Below are 27,623 nucleotides of genomic sequence, written 5' to 3'. Positions count from 1 at the left end.
ACTCTGGTGTGTGTGTATATATATATATAAATATAATTTTTTTTCACATCTCTGTGAGAGTGTGCACATGCATTCGCTCCCATCTGGTGGTGGAGACCAGTTCAGACCAGTTCAGGAGCTGAACTTGAATCCCATGGTGACCAGATGCAGTGTGCGTGTCTGGGCATTTGCATGCATTTTGCATATTTTTTCTTTTTCCTGCGATACATAATTATGTCTGTAACTTAAGATTGTCCTTGTTCCGTGGGAGTAACTTACCTTGCCAAAGGTCACTCCTTTGGTAAGCAAAAGCTGCAGAGTGATGCAGATGATAACGGGGCTTAGGAAGCGGCAGAGGAGGGAGCGTTTCCCGCTGCTCGGCCCTGGACTGCGCTGAGGAAATCCGGTCGCAGTTCCAGCCCTGTCATGACCTGTGTGGCTTTGGCCAACTTGCTCAATCTGGGTTTCGACACCCGTCTGCGAGCCGGGGCAGCCCCTGTGGCACTGCTGCCCGAGGGTGCGTGTCCTGGAGCCCCCAGGGGAACTACAGCCTCGGGGCGGGGGCACGGGGGTCCCTGGCACTGCTCCCAAAGGCTGACGGGCTCCTCGCTCCAAGCGAGGTGATGGGGGGGAGCCATTCACACAGGAGAAATGCTGTAGGAGCAGAGGTTCCCTGGCTGCAGCTCGTGGTGCTTCGTGGCTTCTCTGTGCCTCCACCATGTCCCTGAACCGGGTGTTGGTGAGGGTCGATGGGCATCGTGTTTGTGGCACTGCCGCTGTCCCTGCGTCCCTCTCGGGGTGCCCCTGCTCGAGGGCTGTTCCCACAGGACTTGCTGAGCACCGTGATGGGAGTTGGGTGCTGGCACTGGGGCACCTGACACACAGTGGGCTCCAGCAGGGCCGTGGCTGAGTACGTTGGGAATTGACCAACAAATGGTTTTCCCCAGAATAAGTGGAAATGGAAACTTTCTACGGGACAGCCAGAGTGGAGGGAAGTGGAAAGAGAGGACACTGGGGAGGGAGACCTGGTAAAACCCCGTACATACAGCATTTGTTCAGCTGGGAGAGGCTGTGGTCCCTGCTGATGGCAGCTGTAAACCCCCATCTCCACTGGCTGTTGCACTGTGAGTGTCCCACGTGGAGCAGGACAGCCTGTGCCACCTCACTGCTTTGCAGGCGAGGGGAATGCTTTGCTGCTCCCTGCCTTTCTGTGCAGTGCACCGGGTCCTCGTGACCTCCAGAATTAAAGTTGCCTTGTTTTGCTGGGCCTGGTGACAAGTGAATCCCGTATTCCTTGGTGTCTCTGCAGCAGCAGCAGGAGGAGGGAGCAGGTTCCAGCACTGTGGGACGTGGTGCAGGTGGCTGTGGCTGACTGAGGCTGCAGGTGCCCTGTCGGTGCGAGGCAGCTCCGTTGCAGTGGGAGACAGGGCTGAAAGGAAGCTGGAATCGGAAACCCCATCCCTAATTGCCGTTAGCTTTCTGGAGAGGTGGCAAAGCCCTCCCTGGATGGAACACTTGCTCTCCTTGCAGCGTCCGCGTCTGGCAATTTGTCTGTCGAAACAGATGTGGGCAGCGACAAACATCTATTTCTATAACTAGAAACAAATTTGGTAATTGCCTCTTTCAACAGGACTTGCTCAAGCAGGAAATGAAATTCCTAAATGGCAGTTAGCAAAAGTATTTATAGCTAAGTTCATAAATGAGATGTGCTTTCCTTTGTCATGAGTTTCTGCTGGGTGGAAGGAAAAAAAAAACCCTACAGTAGCAAGCCACATATTGATCAGGAGTGTTTCCAGCGTATACGAAAATACTTATTTATTCATGTGTTTATTTTTACTGGCTGTTAGAAATACCCCTGACAAACAAAACCTGTCTGATCTTTTAGGGTCAGCTGGTAGGGTTTGATCAAGATATTGTTTATTTTCAGTCATTATTTGGTAGATTTTTTTGTCCTGGTTCAGGCTGTTTATGATTGCAAACGGTAAACTCTTGTTCCTGTGTCCCTCTCTGGGTGCTTATGTTGAAGGGGGGAGGGTGATGCTCTGTCCTCACCCCTGCCCAGACATCTTCCAGGCCTGATGCCATTGTGCTGCCCCTGGGGGATCAGGAGATACTCTGGATATTCTCAGCTTGGTGGGGGCCGTGAGCCTTGCTCCACGTTTTCTAGTGAGCAAGCAGATTTACCTGCTTTTAAGTGCAAAATCAAAATGACTTTATTCTTTTAATCCAGTTTAGCTGTTCTCACCCTTGGGAGTAACTTCAAAAGCAAGGTACTCCTTCCAGCCATCTCGGCAGGCTGGGATCAGGCTCACTGTGCATGAAATACCTTGTCTCAAAACCCTCGACAAGGGGAGGGTGAGAGAAATAGGCACAAAAAGGGAGAGAAGAGGTTGGCATATGCAAGATTTTAGAGTCTGGGTGTCCCAAAGAACCTTGTTAGTTCTCATTGCTCCGAGGGAGCTGTTTCATGTCTTCAGGAGTTTCTCTAAACACGTCTCCCTTTGACAGGTCTCTGCTCGGAGCCGGGAAGTGTCCCAGCTGACAGAGCTGCTGACCCAGCTCTCACGTTTGCCATTTCCATGTAAAAGCTGGGTTCCACCGTGCTGATCCTGCCTTTCTGGCCCTTGAATGCATGCCCTGCTCCCTGCCCTGCCACTGAGCCATGCGAGCTCAGGAAGGTCACCTTTTGAAAACAGGCCCAGACTGTTGCTGTGTTTTAAGAACTGAAAAATTTTCTGAAGCTCGACCAGTCTGATGTTTCTGTGGCTATTAAGCATGAAATGGGGCCGTTTCCTTTAAAACAAACAAAGTTGGGGGTGGGGGTGCAGGACGAGGCCATCATTTGTCACTGACTCAGAGGACGTGATGCTTGATTACCCAAGGTGACAGATGAAGAAAAAGAACTATATTAAACACACTTACAACCCAAGAATTGGCACTATGAACAGGACTTCTTGGGGCCCCATCAGCTGTTTGCCAGCAATATTTTTTCTAAACTGGCTTCTTTTTTGAGTCCTACTTGCTCCCTGCCCTCCTTCCCCACTCTCAGCCTGCCATCACTGGCTCGCACTGTGTCATTTCTGCTCGTTACCTCAGGACTGGCCGTGCTGAATCTGGAGATGCAGTTTAGCTGTTAACTGTACTGATGATGCATGGAGCAGGCCCAGATCCAACGGGCTCTTTCCAGCTGTCCTGCCTGTTGTCACGGGACTGATCCTGGTCTCTTTGATGCCTCAGTGTTGCTGCAGCTCCAGGGTGCTGCTGGTTGGAGCCAACCTCAATATCGAGATCATATTCTGCACTTACTCCAGTACTTCCCGTGCTCCCTTGTAAACAAATACAATTGCTGATGGTCTGATGGACCCTTCCTATCTGGTTTTATGGAGGTATTAGAAGATAAATGCAGCAGATGCTAATACAAAAATAGTGCAGTAATGACTTTGCCTGGTCTGATTGTTTCTAAGATGACCTAACAGACAGTGGGGAGGGTGAGTAATCTGCCATCTGAAGTTCTTTGTTCTTTCATCTCTTCTTCCCTGTCCTAAGAGGGAGAACATTGGTCTCTTTAACGAGTGGAGCTCAGCATCTGTTGGATGAAATGGACTCTGAACCAGGAGCAGCATTTGGTGCTGCACCCTCTCTGTCAGCCTTTGGATTCCAGCTGTTGCCTGGAGCTGTTTTGGTTCTTACTTAAATTAGAGCAGTTCAAATGTAATATTTAGCATAATGGGCATGTCCCTTTTCCAAGCAGGGCTGGGAAGGATGTGCCAGGGCAGAGCTGCTTGCACTGGGCAGTGTGGCTGCTGTGCCAGGGTATTTTTCCCCATGCTGTATGAGCAGGGAAGGGCAAGGGGTCCCACACTGACCCTGCTGCCACTCCAGTGGGATGCTGCAGAGTCTGAGTCCCTGCAGCCACTCACTGAGGAGCTGGGAGTTTATTCCCTACTGAAACCATAGCTCAGGAGGGTGACTAGATTCAGATGGCTCTTTTCAAATTCACATTCTTTAGCTTTGCATAGAAAAAATCTACTCTTTGGCTACACTGCTCAACCCACATCCTTTCACAGAGGCTTTGATGAGCATCTGGCATAACAACTGCACCTCTGCTGGACTCAGTTCTGCTGAGTTTAACCCTCAGGTCCTTCCAGGGACTGCTCCAAAGTGTGCCCACATTTTGCTTTAACATCTATCCCTTGTTCTCCACAAGAATGCTTGCAGCTGGCAGGCAAAAAATCTTGGGGCGGGCAGGGCTCTAAACTGAGCACAAGGACTGGACAGACCTCAGGCCAGCTCTGTGGAGCTCACTTTGGTCCAGGCCTGCTGCAGACTGGTTAAGTAACATCAGCACTGGCCTTTCTGGTTCTCTGCTTGCAAAAGTCAGCATGTTGGTGTGTGTAAGGCAAGGTGGTACGGGGTGTCCTCAGCTTTCATTCTCCAGCAGTGATTAGGACTTGTTTTGTGCCCTAATTATTGGGGCGTGCAAGGTAGTGGTAGGCTCCCAGCTGTTCATGGCAAGGGCTGTCCTTGTGTGTCTCCTTGTTTTTGAGGGTGCCTCTGGGCACCACTGAAGCTGTGGTGCTCTGAAATGTCAGCGAAGACTGGGGAGGGGAGCGAGTCGGGCTGTCAGGGAGCTGACAGAATGGATAAGAGTGTCTCCTCCTCCTCTGCAGCCTGCTGGTGCCCAAGCCCCTGCCCTTGCTGCTGCCTTCAGCCGGAGATGTGGGTGCTGAGAATGGCTGAAAGTCAGACCCATCACTTCTAGTTTAGGGCAGTGTCTCTGCCTACCCACTGGCAATGAGTTTCGTGCGAAGGCGGCAGCCCAGGTCTGTTGGAGAAAATGCTGGGTCATGTCCTTCGTCTGCCTGTCAAAGCCCCCTGGTGGGTAGGGGAGCAGGCAGGGACCTCTGGACCAGCAGCTGAGAAGGATGTTTGCTAAAGGGTGCTAATGAAGCAACCCAGGTTTTGGGTGCTGATAGACACTGATGCTGGGAGAAGGGGACCTTGGTCTGCCCCTATTCAAGACTTGTTTTCCTCTTTGAGGGACTGCACAAGCTGCAAAGCTGAGAAGCCTTTAAGGTTACTGATCTGAAACTGTTCTTGGCTGAAATCCTTGAGCATCCCTGCTGAGTGCCCCACAAACATTGTAAGTGCAGGATTTGGGGAGTCATGAGCAGGGAGGAAAAATGTATGGATGCTCTTCAGCTCCAAACTTCAAATTAATGGAGGTACCAGTCTGATTTGGACTGATTTCTCCCCACCAGCTTCGTGTCTCTCTTGTGTGGCTTCATCTACACATGCCCAGTCAAAAACCAGCTGTACCCTTATTTATGTTTTCTGTGTGCTTTTTTTGATGTAACTAAAGCGCTGCCATCAAGGGCTACGAGGACCTTCTTCAAACAGAAGATGCCTAAGGGTGGGGGTGGATGAAAAGATGAGAAAATTGGGAGGAGAGGGAACTGCAGTCAGGACTGTGCACATCTCTACTGTGTCTTGCTCTGAGTCGTGCAGCCAGGGCAGCTCTGTGGATATCAGAGGTGTTAATGGAAAATCGGGGATGAAAGTGCTCGCTGCAGGTTTGTCAACACTTTTCATTAATTCATCCAGTTAATTTTGCCGTGTCTGGAAAGATTCTGTGTGTGTGTAGAGACTTTCTTTTCTGGAGTGTGATGGGGGTGCATGGAGGACAGTGTTGCAATCAGTTGAATTTACCCTAAATCCCCAAGGATTACGGAAGAAGCCAGGACATGCAGGGTGACATTACAGTGTCCCCATATTTAGGTGACAGGCAGCAATTGATTTACAGATTTCAGGAGCTTCAGGACAGGTCATGACCTGACTGTCTCCAGTCCCTGGGGGCTGTGCCAGAGTCTGGTACTGCTCACCAGGTGCTGGTACTGCTCACCAGGTGCTGCTGCTGGATGGTCCCCACTGAGATGCCCCACTCTGTGTCACTGCAGGCTCTTGGCTGGAATCTGTTGACTCACAGTGCTGAGTCACCTGGTGAACTAGGCTCTGTAAATAACCACGGGCACCAAGGAGCAGAAAGTGCTGCTTCACAGTTGGAGCAGGGGCTCTCGGGGCAGGCAGAGAGACGCTTTTCTTTCTCTAAGCCTCCCCGAGCTCTGTGCATGGTGCTGACAGGTATCCTGCTGCCAGCCCACACACCTAAGGGCAGGTCACTGGCAGAGGGCTCAGGTACCCTGTGCTGTGGATTCCCTGGTCACACTTATAGGTTTGTGCCCAGTAATTGTGTCCTGTTGCCAGTGATTTCTTCGGCTCCGTGCCTGCACTGAGGGCTGAGCTCCTTCTGCAGTCCCAGGAGGGACCAAGTTCCTCAGTGAGGCTGAGTCAGAGCTGGTCTTGTTCCTGAGCTGAGTGACCCAGGGAAAGACTTTGTCCCTCTGCAGTAGCTGGGCTGGGAGCCTGAGTTTAGCACTTGGCAGCTGATCTCAGTGCCTGGGGTCAGGGTGAGCACTCCTCTGCCTCACCATGGTGCATCTCCCGTGCCAGGCTTTGCTCCAGCTGCTTGCCCTCTTTGGCTTCCCAGGAACCTGAATGACATCATTCCCCACCATCTATCCGTGCATTGACTCCATCCATAGGCTATGGCCTTGTCATCCAGGAGGGAGGGAGGCTGTGATATGCCACCACTGTGGGCAAAGCCTTGCTCTGAAAGCCTGGCTGGGGTGGGCAGAAGGGCTGCAGGGCAGGACGGGGCCAGGGAGCTCATGTGGCCTGCCATGAGAAGTCATCCATAGCCTGTGTCTTCTGGAGACTAAAGAGGTGCTGCCCAGGTTTGTACCAGACTTGATTACATCTCTTTGTCCTTCAACAGGGAAGTTAGAAAAGCCTCAGTCTGTTTGTGCCTGTTTTATTGAGGCTTGTCAGGCAGCAGCAGGAGGGATCTCTGTACAACACTGCCCCATTGAGCTGTGGTGTAAAAGTTGGAAATGTGTTGGAGAAAGTGAAGATCTGAGGTGGAGGGAGGCTCAGTACATTCAGCTTTCCTTGGCTCCTTACATTAGGCACTTACAGGATTTTTCTCTGGGTACATAAGTGACATTTAATTAAAAATAATCCTTATGTACAGTGGCAGTGATGGCACACAGTGATTCAGGGGGAAATGCTGTTTCCACAGTTCTCTGAAACTTCTAAAATGGCAAAATCCGCGTTGTTCTCAGTCCCTTTTTAGTCTCCCTGACTCTTACTCACTTCCTTTTGGATTTTTCTGCTGCTCAGATTCGTATCAGTTTCTAGATAAGGGGAAAGCTTTCATTTCAAACCCACGTTCTCCCTTTGCTGTGACCTGTGCTGTTGCAGATGCTGGGGCACTGTTGGAAGTTGCCCTGTGGTGGAGGGTCTATTCCCAGCGCTCCCAAGGCCCAGAGGAGGCTTTGCCATACTCTTGCCAGCTCTCCTCTCCATCAGGCACACAGAGCGAGCTCAAAACACAGGTTTAGATGTAAGGTATTTTCCCAAAGAATGCTGAGGAAACAAGTGATAGTGGGGCTCTGATGCTGAGGGACTGTCTTGGGAACATCCAGAAGCTGAGATGCATATTCCATCCATCCTGGGTAAAAATTAATTGTTGGTTCATTAACTTTGAACAGCGAGGCTTGTTTGGGAGGTATCTCACCCTGCCTGGATTGCCTCACACGGGCTGATGTCCACCAGAAGATGAAATCAGCAGCAGGAGTTGTTTCTCCACACCCTTAAGAGCATGTTTTGGATAGTCTGTGTGAGCTTGTGATCAGACTTATCATACTTGAACTGTCCCAGCAATGTTTCGAGTCAGAACTAAGGGATTTTTAATGTCAAAAATACCCAGAGGAAGTGAAAGGAGAAGCAAAGTGTTCTGCAGGAGATTCTCTGCTGGCTTTAATTTTGTTGCAGCAAAACCAGACCTGGGTTTTAGCATGGGGCACCACAGCATTTATGATGACTGGAACTGGGGTTTTTTAAAGTTTGTGGTTTTTTTTTTTCTTAGGAATCATGGCTAGTGCAACTACATTTGTTCAGCTTAGCCGTTATCTCCTCAGTAACTTCACCTCTCATCATTACAGTATATACAGAAATTGTAATTGAATCTTATGGATAGTTGGTTTGACCTGCAGATGTGTATTATACCTGGCTGACTACAAAGGTCATCTTGGCTGGGGCCCTGTCTGAAAGCTGTTCTGTCCACTTTTAAGTAATAGCTGCAGAATGAGTGCAGCAAAATACAGGTTTTTGGGGTTTTTTTTTCCTCCTTTATACTTGCCGGTGGTTTAGAGCGTTTGTCTTCCTCAGAGATAGCCTGTGTGGAAGGAAGAGCATTAATAAAGTTTATAGTAAGCATTTTATGAACTGTGGTGTAGCCCTAAAAGGTAAGGCAATGCATTTAAAGTGTGTCCCAGCCTCACCTCCCCTGCGGCCCTCGTGAGCCGCGAGGGTGTGCAGCGGCTCGGCGCTCCCAGAGTCACCGTTGACTCAAATCACCCTCCTTGTAAAAATATTAATGGATTTTCAGCCTCTGGGTGCCAGGTATTTTGTTTATGGGCACTCGAGGAAGCTCAGAAGATGCACCTTCCTGCAGCTGCTTCTGTGGAGCGGTGAGCGTGGTCCGCAGTGGGACGAGTGGGGTCGTGCCAGTGAGGTGCCCCCCACGTCGGCTCTGAATTCCGAGCACTTTAGGGCATTGTGGTCTTGGTGGGCAGGGGGTGGGCAGCAAGGACATGAGCTGCCTCCTGGATACACCTCCAAGCAGGAGAGCAGGCTTTGGGAAGCAGCGGAGTCTCCGATCGCTCGTTAATGTGAAACCCTCGCTCAGGGCCACGCGTGGTTGGAGGTGGCAAGCGAGCGGTGAACGTGAGGAATGGGACATGACAGGAGGTTCGACTCGATCACGAACACCCGGCTTGGGGATGGTGAGAATCTGGGGGGGAAAATTGCTTTAGTTGCAAAACGGTTGCACGCACGGTGACCGGCTCCCGGAGCTGCCGCGTCTAGACAGGAAATACGGAAAAGCAGGTTGTGTCACTTAAATGTGATGTCTGAACCTGTTAGTTTGAAACGTATTCTGGAATAAAAATTATGCAAAATTAAATTAGTGTGACCTTGCTTTGCATTTGGAGGTGGAATATGCCCATCTTGTAAAGCCTAGTGCATTTATAACACTTCCCCTGGGGAAAATTACAGAGAGAAATGGAATGAGGTCTCTTCTAATTGAAAAGTGACAATGATTAGGAAGCCAAATACAAAATGTGTTGAGTATTTTTTTTTCTTGTTTTGTTGTGTGTGTGTTTTTAAGAATACCAGTAGAATTATAAATTATGTGCTTTGCAGTTTGGCTTGTTTTTCATTCCCCAAAGGCTTTTTATTAGCATAGCAGCTGAATTGCACTTGTATAATAATGTATTAACTCAAACTTGGGGTTTTTAATGATCTTTCTTCATTAGTTTGACTGAGCTGCTTGGATAAAATCTTACTGAGTATATCCAGCTTTTCAGTGTGTTGGGTTTGTTTTTCCCTTCTGCAAATGAAGCCCATGAAGACAAGTTAAAACAGAGGGAGAGTTGGCAGAAACTTTGGTGCCTCGAGTGGGAATGAGTCTCTTGAAACTTGAAAAGAACAAATTGAGTGTGTGGGCCTTTTTTTGGTTTGGTTTGACTTTTATTTTATTTTTTCCAAAGGCCAGATTGGGCAACATGAGTGTTCTTGGGATTAAAGCTCATCTCTGCATATGGGATGGGTTTGCTCCTGGGCATGGCGAGGCTGGGCAGCTCCTCACAGCCTGGGCTTGGGATAGAGATGGGGCAGGAGGAACATCCCTGCTGGAAAGCAGAGTCCCCTTTGTTCTGGTCCTCATCCTGTGCCTTCCTGTTGCACCTGTTGGCAAGTGTTTTGTAATACTCCAGTTACAGGAGTCCCAGAGCACTGAAGGCTGAATAGGGGTGGACGAGACGCAGGCGTGTTGTCCTAAACCCTGATGGAATTTCCACCCTTTCTTTTGCTTCAGGCTCTGCTGGTTCTATGTCTATATGTGTGTGGGGGGAGCCTGGTTTAGGTCATTTGTAAGTGACACATCTTGTGTGTGTTCCCTCCTTGGAAGGAATTAGGGCAGCACTTCTGATGGCCAAAACTTCACCTGGGTCACCAAAGTACCAGGACCAATTTAGCAAGGTTTGGTTCATTTAAGGGACCTCTCATCCTAGGAAAGGAACTTTCCTTTACAACTACTTTAGTCTTGTTTTTCTTCAGAAATACCTTTTTTAACAGAAAAGGAAGTTTTCCATCACTGGCTCCATTTATATTTTTTCTTGTGTTTTCTTACCGTGGCCAAAGCACATGGTGCATTTGAGGCTGAAGTGACTCATCTTCCTAAAAACTTCTGGGTTTCTTTTTTCTTTTTTTGTTTAGTTTTTTCTTTTCCATAACGAATTCTGAAAAAAAAAAAAAATGGGCTCTGCACCCAGGCTGTGTGGCTGCTCTGCAGCATATGAGCTGTGTTTAGAAGAAATGAGCTCTTGTTTGAGCCAGTTTCTCCAGCACAAGGCACCACTGGCAGCTCCTGGGTCCGGTCACCTGTCATTCCCAAGGGTGAGCTGTGCTGCTTTGGGGCTGGATCAAATGGTTGGGAATCTGGGGGGTTTTTTATCCATGCTCTTCCTCTCACAGTGGCGTGGGGCACCTTGCTGGGGTTGCTGTGAAAGACCCAGAGCTTGTCCTTTAAGATGAAAGGCATTTTCAAGGCAAAACTCCTTTTGCAACGTTTGGCTTTTAATCCCTCTCTCCCCACCCCGTGTGCATCCTTCTGGTGTAGAGGAGCTGCGTTTTAGGGGTGCTCCAAGTCCCTCACTCGAAGTGCCAGATAAGGCTCCTGCTTTCAAGGCATAATTCTGCTTTCTGCAGGCAGTGGGCAGTGGCAGAAATAGCTGCTGTTTAGCAGAAAGAGCTCCAAGGTAAATGGCAGTGCTCACCACCTGGACTGTTTTCTTGACATTTATTTGCTTTTACTGGCACTCAAATGCCACCTGTCAGGAGAAAACTTTCCACAAAAAAAAATAAAAAATAATAAATTTGCCTGACTCAGCAGAAGCCACCCCAGCTGGTGTGAGTGGTGTGATGCTGCCCTTGGAGGTCTGCTGGGCCTTGCCATGTATATACAAACATATACGTGTGTGTCTGTATAGATTAAATACAGATGGCAGCATCCACGATAGCTTAGGGCACAGCTTTCCTAAACTGGATTTTATAGCTGTCCCTACTGAGAAGCAAACAAAGTGTAAATCCCCAGAACTATTAAATGTTGCTGGTCTGGCCCCTCCTTTATGTTGGGCAGTGGAGTTGCTGCTGCCCAGCCCTGGGCACTGTTGGCACAAGGGGGTTTGGAGGGAAGTGGCTGAGTGGTTTGGGGATGGCAGGTATTCCCTGGCTGCCAAATGCATGGAAATAACGACCCAGGGAGTGCTACGTTTGCCTCTAGTACTCAATTTTCCTAAGCCTCAGAGAGGTGTGAGGAATTATTTCCTTAGGAAATTTTAGGAGTGGCTTCTTACTGCCTCCTGCCAAGTGTCTGCAGAGTTAACCGGGTAGTCTGTTGTTTGCTTGTTCTTGTTTGTTTGGAGGGGTTTTGGCAGCTTTCCTTTATGCCAGTTCAAGCCACTCAAGCTGCCACTGTCAGGTGGCCGAGCCCTGAGCCCAGGGATGTCTGGAGCTCCAGGATGTGGCCCCCATGGGCAGACACATCGCACCCATCTGGCGTCTCACCGAAAAGCAGGAGGTCTCCCCGCCTGCTTCCTGTGGTGGATGGGCAGCAATGGAGAGAGGGGGGCTGCCAGTGCCTGCTGTGCTGTGCCATCCCCTGGGCTCCCACTGTGATGCCCCTGACAGAGGGGACATGTGCCTGGTGCAGGAATGTGCCGAGGAGGACTCCAGTCCAGTCCTCCCTGGAGGAAGGAGTGGTGGTGATGGGAAGAGAATTGCAGAAATTTAGTTTGCATTCAGCTAAATGGTTTCATTAGGATGAATTATGCTGGTTCATGGCTGTGTGGCCCCGAGTGAGGCACTGGGATGCTCCTGGTTTTGTACCTGGCAGTGGGGATGTCTAGCACACTGCAGCCAGGAGGGCTTTGGGAGGTCTGGTCTGTGTTGTAGCCTGGAAACACTGCTTTGTAGATCTTAAAGATACCTCCTAGAGATCCTTCTGTGACAGTGAAAAAGTGAATTAATGAGGTTTTTATTAAGTAAGTAGCTGTGCTCAAAGCACACAGAGCCCACGTAGGCACGTGTGAGAGCTTTAAGGGGAAGGATGAGCAGAGTCATCGCATCTCGGCCACATTAGTTATTCTTGTGCTCAATGAATTGTTGCTTTTCCTGATGGCTCAAAGTCTGTCTGTCTCTCTCTCTCTCTCTTGCAGCGGAGTTGGAGTTTGTACAGATAATCATAATCGTGGTGGTGATGATGGTGATGGTGGTGGTGATCACGTGTCTGCTGAACCACTACAAACTCTCTGCGCGATCCTTCATCAGCCGGCACAGCCAGGGCAGGCGGCGAGACGAGAACCTCTCATCAGTAAGTCACACCCTGCTCTTCCAGCCACCAGTGCCGGATCATGTTTGGCCTTGGCATTGTGTGTCTCTCAGTTACTGGGGGTGGGGGAGCCTTTCAGGGGTGCCTCTGGCTCTTTAGGGTTCTCTATGTGCTAAGTTATGGACAGCCATAGCATCTGCTTTTGCCCTGGGCTTTGCAATTCGGATTTTACATCAGTAAAGTAACTGCACAAGGCTGTTCTTGGCATGTCCTGTTCCTGAAACCACCACGTACCCTCAGCTGGTTGGGGTTCATATGCCTTGTTTCAGCAGCCCCAGGCTATTGAGTTCTTTGACTCCAGTCTGTCTCAAATGACTGTATAAAAATTTATTGCCTACCTTGCAGAGAATAGGAAATCCTGACAGACTTGCTCCAGTTTTCACTGATGCTGGTGGTAGAAGGGCCAGAAAACACTTGTCAGCCAGACAAGCAGAAATCTCTCCAAGGGGGTGCACGAGAGGTTCTCTGTAACCCAGGCTCCCTGCCTTATAAAAAAGCCTGAGGAGAAACATGTTAATTGTACCTCTGACAGGGATTAGAGGGGAAACCTCTCCAGCCTCGAGGCAGATATTGGTTCATGCAGTTTTCTCAAATGCAGTGGCTCAGAGAGACTTAGAAGGATGTACGAAGAAAAGACATCACATTTTCTTGGAGGACAGTGTTTAATTCACAGCTGCCTCCCTGGCTCTGTCTTCAGCGCAGGGGTATCTTGTACTGAGACTTATTTTATTTTTTAGCCTTCACCCTGTAGGATCTTAGAGCTCTTTAAACAATAGGGCTCTCTGAAGGTCACTGCTCCATACCCCCTCCTTTGCAGGGTCCCAGGGCAGGCTGCTGTGGGACAGTGCTCTCTTGAATCAAATCTGTACTCGCTGCAGGAAAAACCATCAAATACTGGGATTGCCTGCTTTTTTGTTTTCTTCTGGTTTTCCACTTTCTTTGTTTTTTTTTCCTGACATCTTTTACTGAATCAGCCTTCAGCACAGTGCAGTTGAAGGCTGCCCAGGGCTGTCCCTCGTAGCTGCTCGTTTTGTCACACACCACACGCGGCAGACGAAGGTCCCTTATCAGTTGCTTTGTGCCGACTGAGGAAGATTCCCCTTGGGAAGGAGAGCTGTGCAAACCCCAAGCTCAGTTAACTCACCCTTCATCCCGTGGGCTGTGGAGCACATCTGCAGAGTGCACGGCCGTGAGCCCAGCTTGAGGATGTCTGTCCTGCTGCAGCGGGATCAAAGTGCTGGGAATGCTCGATCCCACCTGATCCCACATTAAACCAGCTGGTGGGAGGGTGGAGATCACTCAGACACCTCCCTTCTTTGGGGATCAGGGCTAAACTCCCTGCAGGCATCCTGGCTTCTCTGGGGGTCACTGAAATCTTATGTTCCTCTTACCATCCTGTGCACATCCAGCAGTGGCAAAGTGTGGGCACCCGAGCACAAGTTATTAAAAATAGCAGAAACATTGTTTTCCTGTTTTCAGATTTTTTATACTGTTTTATCGTGCCCAGAATGTTTTACTTGAACAATGCCAAGTGTTTCATTTTACGTTTTCAAGGCAAAATTCACATCAAGCCCTCTTTATTTTAATACGCTAATTTCTGTTTTCTTAAGTGGCCTGTTTTTATTTTCTTTAAAAAGAGTAAAGAAGGCTAGCATGGAAATAGAAGAGAAAATCACATGGAGATTGACCAAAAATTTCAGGTTGAATGAAAAATGGACTGTTTAAAAAAATAATTCTTTTTGCCTTTTATTCTTTTTTTTTCTTTCTAATTTTTTGAATTTTACCAGACCGACATTTTCAGCCATTTTTTGGCCCAGCTCTGTTATTTACTCAGCTTTCAGACACATCAGTGATTTAATGGCTTTTTGGCAGAGTTTCACCTCTGTGCCTCTGCATGACCTCAGTGAGGGTGTGGAGTCTTTAAATCTAAAAAAGGTTTTGAGGAGAGAAATAGGAATGTGGAATTTTAGTGGGGTTTTTCCCCTCTTTAGAACTACTCCCCATCTCCCTGCGCTGTCCATGCTGTGTGTGCAGTGTTGTTGGAATGGCAGCAGAGGTTCCCTGTGGCCCAAGCACCTTCCTGATGGGATGGAGAAGCACCTCATGTGCTAATGAGTGGGAATCTCATTACAGTGGGATCCAGCATAATAAAGATCTTAACGGCAGCACCTTTCAGGCTCAGCACAGTGTGCCTTTTAGCAGAAAGCAGCTCCAGTCTGAAGGAGGGCTGGGTGTTGGCAGGCAGAGGCCACTCAGGGCTGGATACTGGTTTATGTAATCCATTAAACTTGCGCTGAACTGGTGTTGGGCTTTTTAAATCCCAAACTTCATTTTGGTGTCGTGACCGCAGACGGGCACTGGAGCTGCATTCACGCTTTTCATCTTCTGAAATATTAAAGCAGTTCATCCCATGGTCAGGAGGATGCTCGGTCTGCCGGAGTTGTCCTTTTTTGTTGCTGTAGCTCAAAAATTACAGCTGAAGGAGAAATTAATTTCCCTAAAGGTTGTTTTTTTTTTTTAATGCGGTTCTCGCTGGCAAGCAGTTCTTGTATTACCTCATGTGTTTCTCCATCGCTGTTCTCGCTGTACTCAAACTCTGTCTCCTTATGACAAGTAACTTTATTTTTCCAGAACTAAGAATATTTAGAAATGCTACTGAAAACTTTTTTTTGCAGTCAGAATGACACTGTCCCTGCACCTTTGGAGCAGTGGTATCCCACTCCCCCAGGAAAAAGTGGTTTAACTGCAGTTTCCAAGCATATCTTTGTCCCCCAAAATGGAAAATATGAGTCCCTCTGAAGGCTCAGAAGCTTAATTTGCACCATGCAGCTTTACAGAGAAAATTCTCTGACATTACTAAAACAAGCAGTTCTATAAAAGTGGAAGATTGATTTCTCTAAAAAGAAATTAAAAAGTAATTTTAGGTTCTGCAGCAAGTCCTGGAATACTTGCGGAGGCTTTTACAGCTCTATTGCTTACCAGACAGCAGAATCTCAGCTTTCATTTCAGAAAACCATGGCTTTCTAGACTGCTCATTGTTGAGATGGATTCAAGTCCTAAATATTCTGAAAATCAGAGGTGAGTGAGGAGAGCCCCGAGGACGAGGGTTCCAGCTGTGACCCTCCCGCTGGGGCAGCACAGTTTTGCCTGGTTTGGTGGGGCTGTGGAGCCATCCCAGGGCCAAAGTGAAGGCTAAAAGCATGTATGTGTTCTGTCCCTGAGGCTTTCCCCTCCTCTGATTACTGATTTCCAGCAATTTTAATCCCACTGTGGAGTTTTTAGGAGAGCTGAGCCATTCCCCAGCTGGGCTCGTGGTAGTGTGTTGGTGGCAGGGAGTGAGCATGTCCGGGTCAGGCTCTGGAGTCCCGGCAGAGGTGGTTGGTAACAGCTGCAGAGATCCAGCTCCTATAGAAAACAATCTCCTGTCTGCTCCTTATATCTGTGAGGATCCCATTTTAGTGCTGTTTGTACTGGTTTGCTGCTCTTGCATCCGTGTGTTGCCCAGAGCATCATTCCTGGACCTCATCTGTACAAACAGATGAGTTGGTGTGTGAGCCAGAGCTTTGCTGCCAAACACCTGGATGGGATATTGGTGCAGACTCTGGGTGCTTGGGGGTAGGGGATGTTGTGTACGTGCCCTCCCAATTATCTGCCAGTGGGGTGTCCCAGCTGAGCACGGCAATGCTCTCAGAGCCGGGATGCAGCCACCCTCATGGGCACTGGCTGACATCACTCCCAGGAAAGGGGGAAGCAGATGGGATATTGCCATGGCACTGCCCACTGCCAAGTTAAATATAAAACATCTAGCAGAAGGCAGTGGGGTACTCACTGCTCAGGAAGTCTGCCACGGGGGCATGGCAAAGTAAACACAATTTTCGGAGTGCTTCCCGCTCCTGCCTGCTGCTTTGGCGTCCTTTGGGATGAGGTGAAAGTCTGGCACTGCATGTGGTGGCACTGGCAATCCTCCCTGTGCCCTTTGGTGTCAGTGCCATGGCTGAGCAGGGAGTCAGAGGCAAGGATTTGGTCTGTGGTAGATGCAGTTCCCCATGGATCTTTTAGCTGCTGGGGGAGTTTGACTGGAGCCTATCCCTGCAGGCAAGAAATCCATGTAAAATGGACCAGACTAAACAGTCGATGCCTGTGTAAACAGTTGCATGTTGGAATCTCAAGGTCTGTAGGAAACACGGGGAAGGGCGGTCGCTCAGCCAGCACATTCCACAGCTGTGGCCAGGGAAGGTGCTGGTACTGGGTATTGTGGAACTTTACCTCTGCTCCGAGGAGGTGCTCCTAAAAAATACCAAGAAGGGAGAAGATTCTGGGCCATCTCATTTCCATATAAATCACTGTTTTCTTTGCACTGGCACCAGGACTGCCTTGAGGTTTATGTGCAGAGCTGAGCTTGAAAAACAGGAACCTGATATATTCTGTCCATATCTGATACCATGTGTGATACCATAGGAGAAAATATATTCCAAAGTTGGGGAAAATAAGAAAAAGGGAGGGCAGGGGGATATAATGGGTGGTTTCTCTGCAGATTTTAGCACAGTGCTGGTGCCGTGTTTTGGGCTGTCAGTGCATGTTGCAGGGGGGTGTTGAGGCTCCTGTCACAGCACTGGGGTCTGGCACTGCCCACGGGGACACCCTGGCTCTGTCAGGAGGGGGATTGGAGATGCTGCCATGGCTGCAAGGGAATGCAGCAACCTCTTCCCTTGTGTGTTGCATCCTGGGATGAGGCCAGATGTGCTTCACAGCTGGATGAGGTCCAGGGAGGATCAGACAGGCAAAATCCCTTCTGACTTTATCAGGGAAAGTGCCTGTGGTGTTGCTGTACCACTACAGCTTTTCACAGAGTGTCGGGGGGCACGGGGCTGCCTGGACCCCCCACCATTAGAGCAATATGTGTTCTCATAGCAGGAAGGTGTGTGGTTTGCTCACCAGGAGGGCCCTGCTGCATAGGTTTTGAGTGGGACACTTAAAGGGATAAAGGGGGTTTCTTTTTTCCCTTGGCATTTTTTTTCCACTGTTGGTAAATACTTCTGCCTGTGCCTGACTTGCTAGTGCAAGGGCTGGAGATTCACCTGCAAGGAACTGAGAAGTGCCAGCTATTCTAGGTTATAATTACAAGCCTTCTGGCTGTTTTCCTCCAGCCCTGCCTGCCAGAGGGATGTTGCTATATGTGAATATTAGCAATATTTAAATATTTCTGTCCCTAAGGCAAAAGTGTCTGGGGTGAACTGTGTACACTCAGAGTATCACTAGCAGATGGGAAGACCTTTGTTTGTTTGTTTTGATCATGAATTGTAAACTAATCTCAGGGTTTGGGGGAAATTGTGGCTTTATCATGCCTGGGGTTGTTGGCACCAGGGTTTGGATTGCAGGATCAGGGTGATGTTTGCAGTGTAAGGAAACCTCTACACCTCAATCCCTCAGTCTGTTTTAAGCCAAGGACCACTTATCATTTTGTGGAAAAAATACTCTGGAACCATCCGCTTGCTACAGATTTCTATTTTTTTAAGCCAAATCAAAATTAGACTTAACATTTGGATCTTTGCTTATTATCTTTATTTTCCTATGATTTCCTTGATTGTGTGCATCAGAATGTGGGTGTGAGGGGGTTTTTTTTGGTTTGTTTTTTTTTTTTTCAATCTTGTCATTATTTCACGGAGCATTTTCTGATGTCTTGTGAATCACCCACGGCTCATGGATCACAAATTGAAAAATACTCCTCTGGCATGTTTGAACCAGGGAAAGAACCATGCTGGGTGTGTGGGGGCGGGAGGGGGGAAGTCTGCAAACGGGAGAGAGGGTTGTTTGCTGGTGTCGTTCTCATCATTCATTCTGCAAATGATCTATTAAATAGAAATGGAGGTGAAAATGGAGGAGGGAAATTTTGATCAGAAGGGGTGTTTTCAGTGGTAATACCTTAGCATGTACCTCTGTGACACCCAGCATATATGATCATAGTGAATTCATAAAATTATAGAATCAGCTGGGTTGGAAAAGACCTCTGAGATCCTCTGAGGTCATCAAGTCCAACCCTTGATCCACTACCGCCGTGGTTACTAGACCATGGCACTAAGTGCCACATCCAGTCTCATCTTAAAAACCTCCAGGGATGGAGAATCCACCACTTCCCTGGGCAGCCCATTCTGTTGTCTGATTACCCTCTCTGCATCCTCTGGTCATGTGCTGTGTGTTGCTGCAGGAACTTGTTGGCGGCAGCAGCAGCATCTTACCTGGGCTCTGGGGTGAGACCTGGCACGAGCTGTTTGCAGAGGGAACTTTAACCCACCCTGGCAGTCAGACTCACTGTGCCTTCTCTTCTCCTTTCCAATGCAGGAGGGAAGCCTGTGGCCTTCGGAAAGCACCGTGTCGGGGAACGGAATAACAGAGGTGAGGGCGATGCGGGCGCCGCTGCCTCTCCCGCCGTCCCGCGCTGCAGCGTCTCACGCTCCTCGCCCTCTCTCTCTCTCTCTTTCTCCCTTCCAGCAGCAAATCTACACCCCGAGGCCCAGCGACCGCCTGGCAGTGCCATCCTTCCTGCAGAGGGACCGCTTCAACCGGTTCCAGCCCACCTACCCCTACATGCAGCACGAGATCGACCTGCCGCCCACCATCTCGCTGTCGGACGGCGAGGAGCCCCCCCCGTACCAGGGACCCTGCACGCTGCAGCTGCGCGACCCCGAGCAGCAAATGGAGCTCAACAGAGAGTCGGTGCGGGCCCCCCCCAACAGAACCATCTTCGACAGTGACTTGATAGATAACTCGGTGTACGGGGGGCCGTGCCCCCCCAGCAGTAACTCTGGCATCAGCGCGACCTGCTATGGGAGCAATGGCAGGATGGAGGGACCACCCCCGACCTACAGCGAGGTCATCGGGCACTACCCAGGGTCCACGTTTTACCAGCACCAGCAGAACAACAACGGGATGCCCCCCATCTTGGAGGGCAGCAGACTCCATCACTCACAGATCAATGGCCTTGAGAGCACAACGGCGTGGAACAAAGAGAAAGAGAAACAAAAAGGGCACCCCTTTTAAAAAAAAAAAAAGAAAAAAAAAAAAGCAAAAAAAAAAAAAGGCAAGAAAGTAAATGAAACACTCTGCACTTCTCATTAAAAGAAAAAGGAGAGAGAGAGAGTTGAGGAAGATGAGCAAAGAAAAAAAAAAGCCCTTCCCCATCTCTCCGTGTATAAATATTTACTTGTTATGTCTGGTCTGAATGCACAAGCCTACCAAGCTTGCAAAAACATTTCTTTATTGAGCTGTGTCTAGACGTTTAAAAAGGAAAAAAAAAATCAACTGTAGTCTTCTTTTTTTTTTTTTTTGTTTCTAGTTGGGCTGTGTGTGAATGCTTTTTTTTTTTGTTTGATATTTCACTTATCTTTAAAAACAAAATATTTGCACAAAAACCATTTTGTTTAAAGATCTGCAATATAAATATATAAATATATATTAAAAATAAGAGAAAGTGTATGTGTAAGGAGCAGGAGTATTTTTGTATTAGAAGAGGCCTATTCAAAAAAAAAAAAAAGTTGTTTTCTGAACTAGAAGAAAAATGGCAATTTTTTGAGTGCCAACTCAAAAAGCGTGTATTACATTGTAAAAAAACAAAAAACAAAAAAAAAATCAAAAGCAGGGGTTTAGAGTTATTTATATAAATGTTGAAATTTTGCACTATTTTTTAATATAAATATGTCAGTGCTTGTGTTGGTCAAAGCCTCTATCATGTCTACCATGAACCTGTTAAGGGATCTATGTCGAAGTGAAGAACAAAGTAGCTGGAAGGGGAGGAGGATCGCTGGAGTGGAGATGCCAGCCCTGGGAGGAGCGGTGAGCGAGATGCAGCTTATGGAAATCCTGAATTTCCAGAGTCCCTGCGCGTGGCCGCCGACAGCCACGCCTTTATACATTCCCTACAAAGCAAGAGGAGTTGGTGTGTGTCTGTGTGTCATCCGGTAGGATTATTGGAGTAACAAGGTAAAATGAAAACTCCCTGCTTCCCAGAGTCAGGAATGACTGAAGCAGGCCAAAATTACTTGATTTTTTCTTTTTTTTTTTCTTTTTTTTTTTTTTTTATCTTTTTTTTTACAACCTCTAACTTTTTGGAGGGGGGGGGTGGTTGGGATGAGAATAAACTTCTGTGTCTGAAGGAACAAAGTGTTTTTTGGTTTATTTCTTTCAATGTTCAACTGAAGGGCCCTGTTGGAGCCCAAGTGGTGGTTGTGGAAGTTGGTGTGAGTCTCACTGGTAACGCACCCACCGGCTGCCTTTCAGCTGGGTTTAAATGTCTCCTTGAAAGGACGAGCTGAAAAGTGTGGTGGTGGTGAACATCATTTTCATTTTGTATCAGCCTCCCAAACCTCTGTTTGGCATAAGCAGGCGCAGCTGTGTCTCGCAGCTCTGCCGTCCCTGGTCATCCTGATTTTTTTTTTTTACATTATCATCCCATTATTATCCCAGCTAAAGAGGCACCGGGTACAGTAGATGGAAATGAATCTGCTCCTGTGATGATGTATTAATTAAAGGCTACAGAAATATGCTTAAGGCTTTAGAAGCAACCCCCCCTTCCCTCTTCTGAAATGTCCCTCACCCCACGGTCCCACCTGCCCTCCCGCCGCCGGGTGTTGTGCGTCGTTAATTTATCTTGGTTTCGGAAGCATTTTTTTTTTGTGTGTTACGATGCTCTTGTTTACATTTTATATCATGTAGGTGTCTGGTAGGTGCGTTGCCCTCGCGGTGAATTCGTACGTGACGGAGCGAGCGAGTGGGAAACCTGAGAGAGTGAGGGAGAGGAGGCAAAAAGGGAAAAATCCCACTGTGGGTCCCGTCTCTCCGAGCGCGAGGAAGGGTCGGTAGGGAAACCACAGAGAGCGAAGGTTTTACAAGGGGGTGTGATTTGATTTTTTTTTTCTGCAGGATGCTATCTAGTAGAGTGACATAAATGAAAGATATAAAGGCAATAACTATTGTTTTTAAGCGACTTTTCTATTACTTGAAAACGAAAACGAACCTAACCATGAGAACGGTTTTGAAGTTCTGACCATTTGAACAATATTTATATATATTTTAAAGAAGATGATGAATAGCTGAACTTGAAGTTTGATCATTGTTTTTTTGCTTTTTTTTTTTTATTTCTGCCTAGAAATAGTCCTGTACCTTCTCAATATTTCGAACTGCTTTTCCACAGCTCTTGAAATCTTCATAGCTTTACAGTCATGTAACCTAAATTTTGATGACCTAAAAAGAAAAAAAGCCACAAAAAAAAAAAAGAAAAAAAGAACGCAAAGGAAATAAATCTAGTTTGTCATGAAAGGTACAAAACTGACGAATTTGTACGAGTTTTTAAAATGTATCTTTCCTTTATGTAACATGTCTATTTAGTGCCTTATTAAAGAAACAGTAACCCTCCCTTTTTAGAGAGGGGAAAGCAAAATCATCCTTAGTGTCACGAGTAACCAGCGTCTGGTCTCTTGCTCCTTTGGACCTTGCATTCACTTTTCCAGTCCCTTTTTTTCCCGGAGCAGCTCCCTGTGCCTGGCCACGCCGGCTGCTCCCTCGGCCGCTGCTCTGCTCCGACTGTTCTTAGGGAACTTGAACACGTTTATGCACATTATCCTACCCGGGGAGGTAGGAATCTGTGGTGGATATTGTAAATGAGATACCAACCAAAAGAGAAACCGAAATATAATATCTACTGCCCTCTTGAGCCAAAATGCGTGAATAGTGTTGTTGGGGTTGGGTGTTTGTGTTTTGTTTTTGTTTTGGGGTGTTTTTTTTTTGGGGGGGGGAGGGTGGTTGTTCAGTGATCTGAACTAGTTTGTTTGCTATAAAAAAAAAATACGGTTACCTCAGCAGATTTTGGGTGGAATATGCATCACACGTTTCAAACTGAGCAGTGAGTAAGGAGGTGGCGTGGGGACCAGAGGTTGTTAGGTAGCAGGATTGTCTTGTCACAGGGTGTCACCTGGACACCAAACCCCGTGGAAAAGTCAGGGAAGTGGGCAGGGGCTGGACAGGCACAGAGGGGTAGTGGAAGAGGGTCTGAAGATGCAGTGCAATTGAACCCAGCTTTCATGCTTGGAAGTCCTCAAAATTTCAACCAATTCTCTTTCTTTATTTCTCTCTCCCCAATCCACTCCCAGTGTGAGCTTTTACTTCTCAAGCATCACCCTGAGCTCTACAGTTGAGTGATCAGTTTGCTGAGTTCCTGGGTCCAGTTTCATTTACCTCTTTCTCTAGTTTGGGGAACTTAATGAGTGTGAAACAGGGTGGCTCATCAACACCAAATTTGTGTTGCAAATGATGCCTTTCAGCCCATCCATGCACAAAACCCAAGCTGCCACCTTTCCCCAGGCCAGTGCAGCCCTGGTGAGGGGGAGCCCCAGGTCCCAGGCAGCGGGTGCAGCTCCTTGATGGAGCCAAGCTGTCACCTTTTGTCTTTCTTCTGTCCATCCCTCTCTTTGCATTCCCAAGAACTGTGTATTTCAAGTGCAGATACCAGGTCTTGGGCTCAGATCAACTCCAAGTTCTGAGTGGGTGTTGAGAAATAATGGTCTGTTCTTTTTTTATTATTATTGTTGTTGTTATTGTTATTATTATTATTACTATTTAATGTTACTTTTTGCCTCGGGGTCCATTTCTTCCCAATTCCCACGTCCCGTATTGCCACCAAGGCAGGGAATTTGCTTTGCACACCCTTGCTGATTGTCCCGTTCCCTCTGGCCTTGGTGCAGCTCAGCAGAGAGCGGTGCTAGAGCTGGGCTGTGGCCCTGCTCCACAGGTGTCTTGCAGCTTCCAGCAGAGAGATTCAGGCCCCTTAGGAGTGATTCATTTTTAAGTAAATACAGAAAAAAACAAGGCATTGCTAATGCTTAGCAACCTCGTGTCCTACCCTGCCTTTTTGCTTGGAGTTTTAAGTCACGTTAGCTTTAAAAGGGGTTGTTCATCTTGCAGAGTTTCTTAGCTTACAGTACGGCAAACAGCATCCTTAAAGTGCCCCCAAATCTTAATGGCCTGGAGTGGGAACGTGGCTTTGTCAATCTGGATGGGGAGGAAGGATGGGTTTCATTTGGGGCTGACACTGGTAAAACACGTGTTCCCTTCACAACCCTTGATTTCACCGGTTTGAGGATTCAGCTTTACTAATCCAGTGTGTTGTTTCCATAAGTGTTACAAAATTCATTCTGTCTTAAGTGGGGGTCTAAGGATATCCCATTGCTTTCTGGAGAATCACCCTTTTGTGTGTGTATTGAACTATGAAATTGCACTAACTGCTATATTAAAAAATAAATAAAGAAAAGCCCAACGTTTTTACTAAGGATCGGGAAAAGACTGAATCAGACGTGTAGCATTAACAGTGCTAGGCCAGAACAGGATGAATTTTTAATCTCTTCTGTCTCTGTACCACTCAGAGATTTTCTGTGTACAACACAAAGTTACAAAAAAACAAAAAGAAGTTTTCCAGAAACCATGCTTCAAATTTTTGCTGTACTATAGAAGCTCATGAAGGACAACATTAAAGTCCTAATTTGCCTGCCTTATAGACACATTTCATTGTATTAATATTTTCTTAAACTTCCAGTTGCATTGCGTTGGCTTTGGAGTTTGTTATAGGCAGTCCTGTATCCTGAGTTCTGTTCAATTTAAACTTATGTAAACTATTGACAGCACATGCAATGCAGTACTTATCTATATTTTGCTGTTTTAGTATGAATATGTACTCTGATGCCAATTTACAAAAATCTGTTGTAAACGCTTCTTGTGTACCAGTAACCGATAGTGGCAATTATATGTCATTCTAAAAGCTGCAATACTTATACAATAAATTTTACAATACTTTGGAAAATTTGCCTTCACCTTTTGCTTTGTTACCCCCCACCCAAAAAAAAAAAAAATAAAAAAAACCACAAGAGTTTGTCAACACAATGTAATTTCAAAAGCTCTTCCTATTTTCTTTTCGGATGTTGGAAAATGAATCTGCTCAGTTTTGGGTATTTGTGTGGGTTTCCCCCTTCCTTGTTCTGAACAACCGCCCAGCCTCTGTATTGCCCCCCGTGTTTCCCCCGTGAAGCTGTAGCTGGTTCCTGGTGTATTTGCATGCTCGGTCCGTGTGTGCCTGTGTGCGTGTACAGCTCTGCTTCCTTTTGAGTAGATCAGGTGGCGCAGCCTGAATTCCCAGGAGAAGCATTCCCGGTTTGCACCAGTTTGTCCAACACTCGCGGCCCTGCCTTTCCAGCCAAGAACGTCACTGATGGTCAGAAGGTCTTAACTTGAATAACGTCAATCAACAAGAACTGCGTAGATTGACTCAAATCCTAAGCACAGATAATTCGTGTGACTCTTTTCCTTTCTGAGACTGTGGTCAAATTGCAGTGATCACATTAAAGTGATTGAAAACTTGACTGTTTGCAGGGCGTTTTCTTTTGTGTGTCTGAAGGATGGATGTCCTGTAGGTTCACCCAGACCTTGGGTTCCCTCTTGGGGATTAAGGAATGTGTATTCATTAATCCCTGGACTTTGTCTGAGGGTCGCCAGCTCTGCCCAAGCCCTTGGTCTCCCCAGCCCTTCTCTCTGGCTGATCATAAATCTGTGTTTTGGGTGGCAGCACTGTTGGAAGTGGCCCCTGGCTTTGACAAGCAGCTCCTCCAGCTGCTTTGGATGGGCAAGTGGTGGACACTTGGCTTTAATGTGGGCATGAGGAGCTCCTGTGGGCTTCAGCAGGAGACTGGGATGCTCTGCCTGGACAGTTACTTGCAACACAGCCCCGGGCTGGTGGCCAGTTGGGAAAATACCACTGGTTATGACTGAAAGCAGCTTAATTGCAGCCCAGGGAGGAGAACCCCAAATCCAACCCTCTGGCTCTGATTCCTGAACTGTGCTACTCACCTCCCACTTGTGGTTTATTTTGTGGGATTCCTGGTGTCCATTGCTGCTGGAGAGATGACCCAGGGTGATGCAGTGCTGGAAAGCAGCTGGCCTTGGCTGGAACACTTTTCCCCGTGGTAGGAAGTCAGATGTTTGTAGTGCTGTGCTGATGCTGATGGGCCCCAACGTTGGCTCGAGGGGCTCCAAAGCATTTTTCCCATCTCGTGTGCAAAGAAACCCCAAAACACTAAATGTCTGAGAACAGGCAATGCCCCTACACCAACCTCAGGATCACAAATATCCAAGTGGGATACATCCACCTTGCTCCAGGCACGGCGAAGCAGGGAAAGGACAAGGTTTGGTTTGAATCACTGTTTCGAAACGACATTTTTCATTTTCGGATTCACTGCTGAAACCAACATCTTCCCACAGAAAATGGGAACTCAGCTGACACCACGTTTTCCAAAAGGGAATTTTTTTAAATGACAAGGAAAAAAAAAAAAAAAAGGCAAGTTCAACCCGTGCAGTGCGTGGGAACGGGCAGAGAGATGCTGTTACTAAGCTACCTTTCCACAGCTAATGAGGTGATCTGGGGACACTGCAGCAGCACTGATTGGCAAATGATTATTTTTAACTTTTTTTTCTTTTTTTTTTTTTGCAGCTAAGTGGAAGAAACAACTTTGTGACTTTTGGAAACCCCAGGTGGCAAAGCCTTTGATTTTAAACAGATTTCTGTGCTGCAAATTGAATAGGACTTAAGAAAGGGGGTTCAGATTTTCCATCTGCTTCCAGCAACGGAGCCCTTTTTGCAGCTCTTGTGGCTTTACCTGGTGTGCTTGCTGGAAGGTGTAAATTCCAACTTCAAAGAATCTAAATTGCACAAAAGCACTTCTTTTTTGCTTTTTGTCTCCATATTTTATCTGCTTGTCCTAACCCAAACTCTGCATTGCTCTCCTTGTCCATCCTCTGCCTGCATTTAATCTGGTTTGTGCCTGGAGGGCACGGAGCAAACCCCCTCCATGCCAGGGCTTGTTCAGCTCCTGTCCTGGTGCTCAGGGTTCATCCCACCAGTGATTCTCGGGATGGCTTGGGGTGCTTTGAGGTGGGAAACCTGGAGTCAACCTCTTGCTTTTTAATCTGCTCAGGCTGCATTTCCCACAGTTTGATTTGTTGGAGTTTTTTTCTCCAGGCTGGCCCCGAAGCCTCTGTGCAGGCAGAGCCCTGTCTCAGCACCGAGGGAGGGGAAGCCTTGACCAGGGGCAGAAACCCTCAGTAAAGTGACTGGAAACAGACTCTCCCTCATGGTGAGTGCTCCAGTGAAGGGTTTCAGTGAGATTTATTAAGAAATCAACGTGCTCTCACAGGAATCCTGATGTTGACTCTTCCAACTCTAATGGGAATTTACTCCAAACACTTGCTGCTACCTTTTTTTTTTCCTTTAAAAAAAGTCTAGAAAATCTCACTGCTTTGGCATAAAACAGGACTGTGTAACAGTGTTAGGAGCAAAAGCAAAGGACTGGGCAGAAGAAAAGAGGAAGTAATTCCTGCCTTGTTCTCCTGGAAAGGAGCTGGAAAAGGCTGGAAAAGCACTGCCCAAGATACCCTTCATTTAAGGTATGATGGGGGCAAAATTGCTTCCCTCTTTCCCTTTCCCCTTGCTCAGGAGCCCTGCCAAAAGCTCACCCCTGTCCTTGGAACCCAGTGCAGGAAGATTTAGATTTTTTCTTGGTGAGTGGGCAGGTGGGGACAGGCAGGGACAGGCAGGCAGCTGGCCCAGATGGGATCTTTGTCCCAGGTGGGAACAATCTTGCCATGGCCCAGGAGGCAAATTTAAGCAGCTCCAGGGAAGGTGGTGGTTTCCTCTGGGGTTTTCTCTGCTCTGCTGCTGAGTAGGAGCTACAGGAGTTTTTGCAGAGGGTGTTTCCTGACCACCCTCTGCAGCTGCATGAGGCAGGACTGGGTTTTGATTTAGTGATGTCCCAGGTTTCTGAAGCTGCCTGGGTGATGCGAAGGAAGGATAAACCTGAAACAGCAGCCACCTCTTTATGAGGTGAGATTGGGATTTATGGCATTTTTATGGCTACCCAAAACTGGCTTTCAGGCTGTCCTGGAGCCACACACTGCCAGAGCTGTATGTGTGCTTTTTCTTCCTCTGTAGCTGGAAGTACATTGATTGTGGCAGCTCCAGGGCCTCCTCCCTGTCTGCCTT

General features: G+C 47.6%; 1 protein-coding gene across 2 annotated transcripts in view; it reads left to right on the top strand.

Moving 5' to 3' along the window:
* PMEPA1 (prostate transmembrane protein, androgen induced 1) overlaps positions 1–24,951 on the top strand; it is a 33,575-nt gene extending 8,624 nt beyond the window's left edge. Inside the window, exons 2-4 of one of the 2 annotated variants that reach the window (XM_018074003.3) lie at positions 12,378–12,532; positions 18,890–18,943; positions 19,043–24,951. In XM_018074003.3, the coding sequence (XP_017929492.1) occupies positions 12,419–12,532; positions 18,890–18,943; positions 19,043–19,588 (714 nt within the window). In that variant the 5' untranslated portion in view covers positions 12,378–12,418 and the 3' untranslated portion in view covers positions 19,589–24,951. Of the gene's footprint in view, positions 1–12,377; positions 12,533–18,889; positions 18,944–19,039 lie in introns of both variants that reach the window. The other variant, XM_008932989.4, reaches the window with a different exon arrangement.
* Positions 24,952–27,623: the final 2,672 nt, after the last annotated feature.

This window comes from Manacus vitellinus, unplaced genomic scaffold (assembly GCF_001715985.3).
Source record: "Manacus vitellinus isolate BGI_N305 unplaced genomic scaffold, ASM171598v3 scaffold_26_pilon, whole genome shotgun sequence".
In the NCBI taxonomy this organism is placed as follows: Eukaryota; Metazoa; Chordata; class Aves; order Passeriformes; family Pipridae; genus Manacus; species Manacus vitellinus.
The sequence above is the reverse complement of the archived record's forward strand: the minus strand, read 5'-3'. Positions and strand labels throughout refer to the sequence as shown.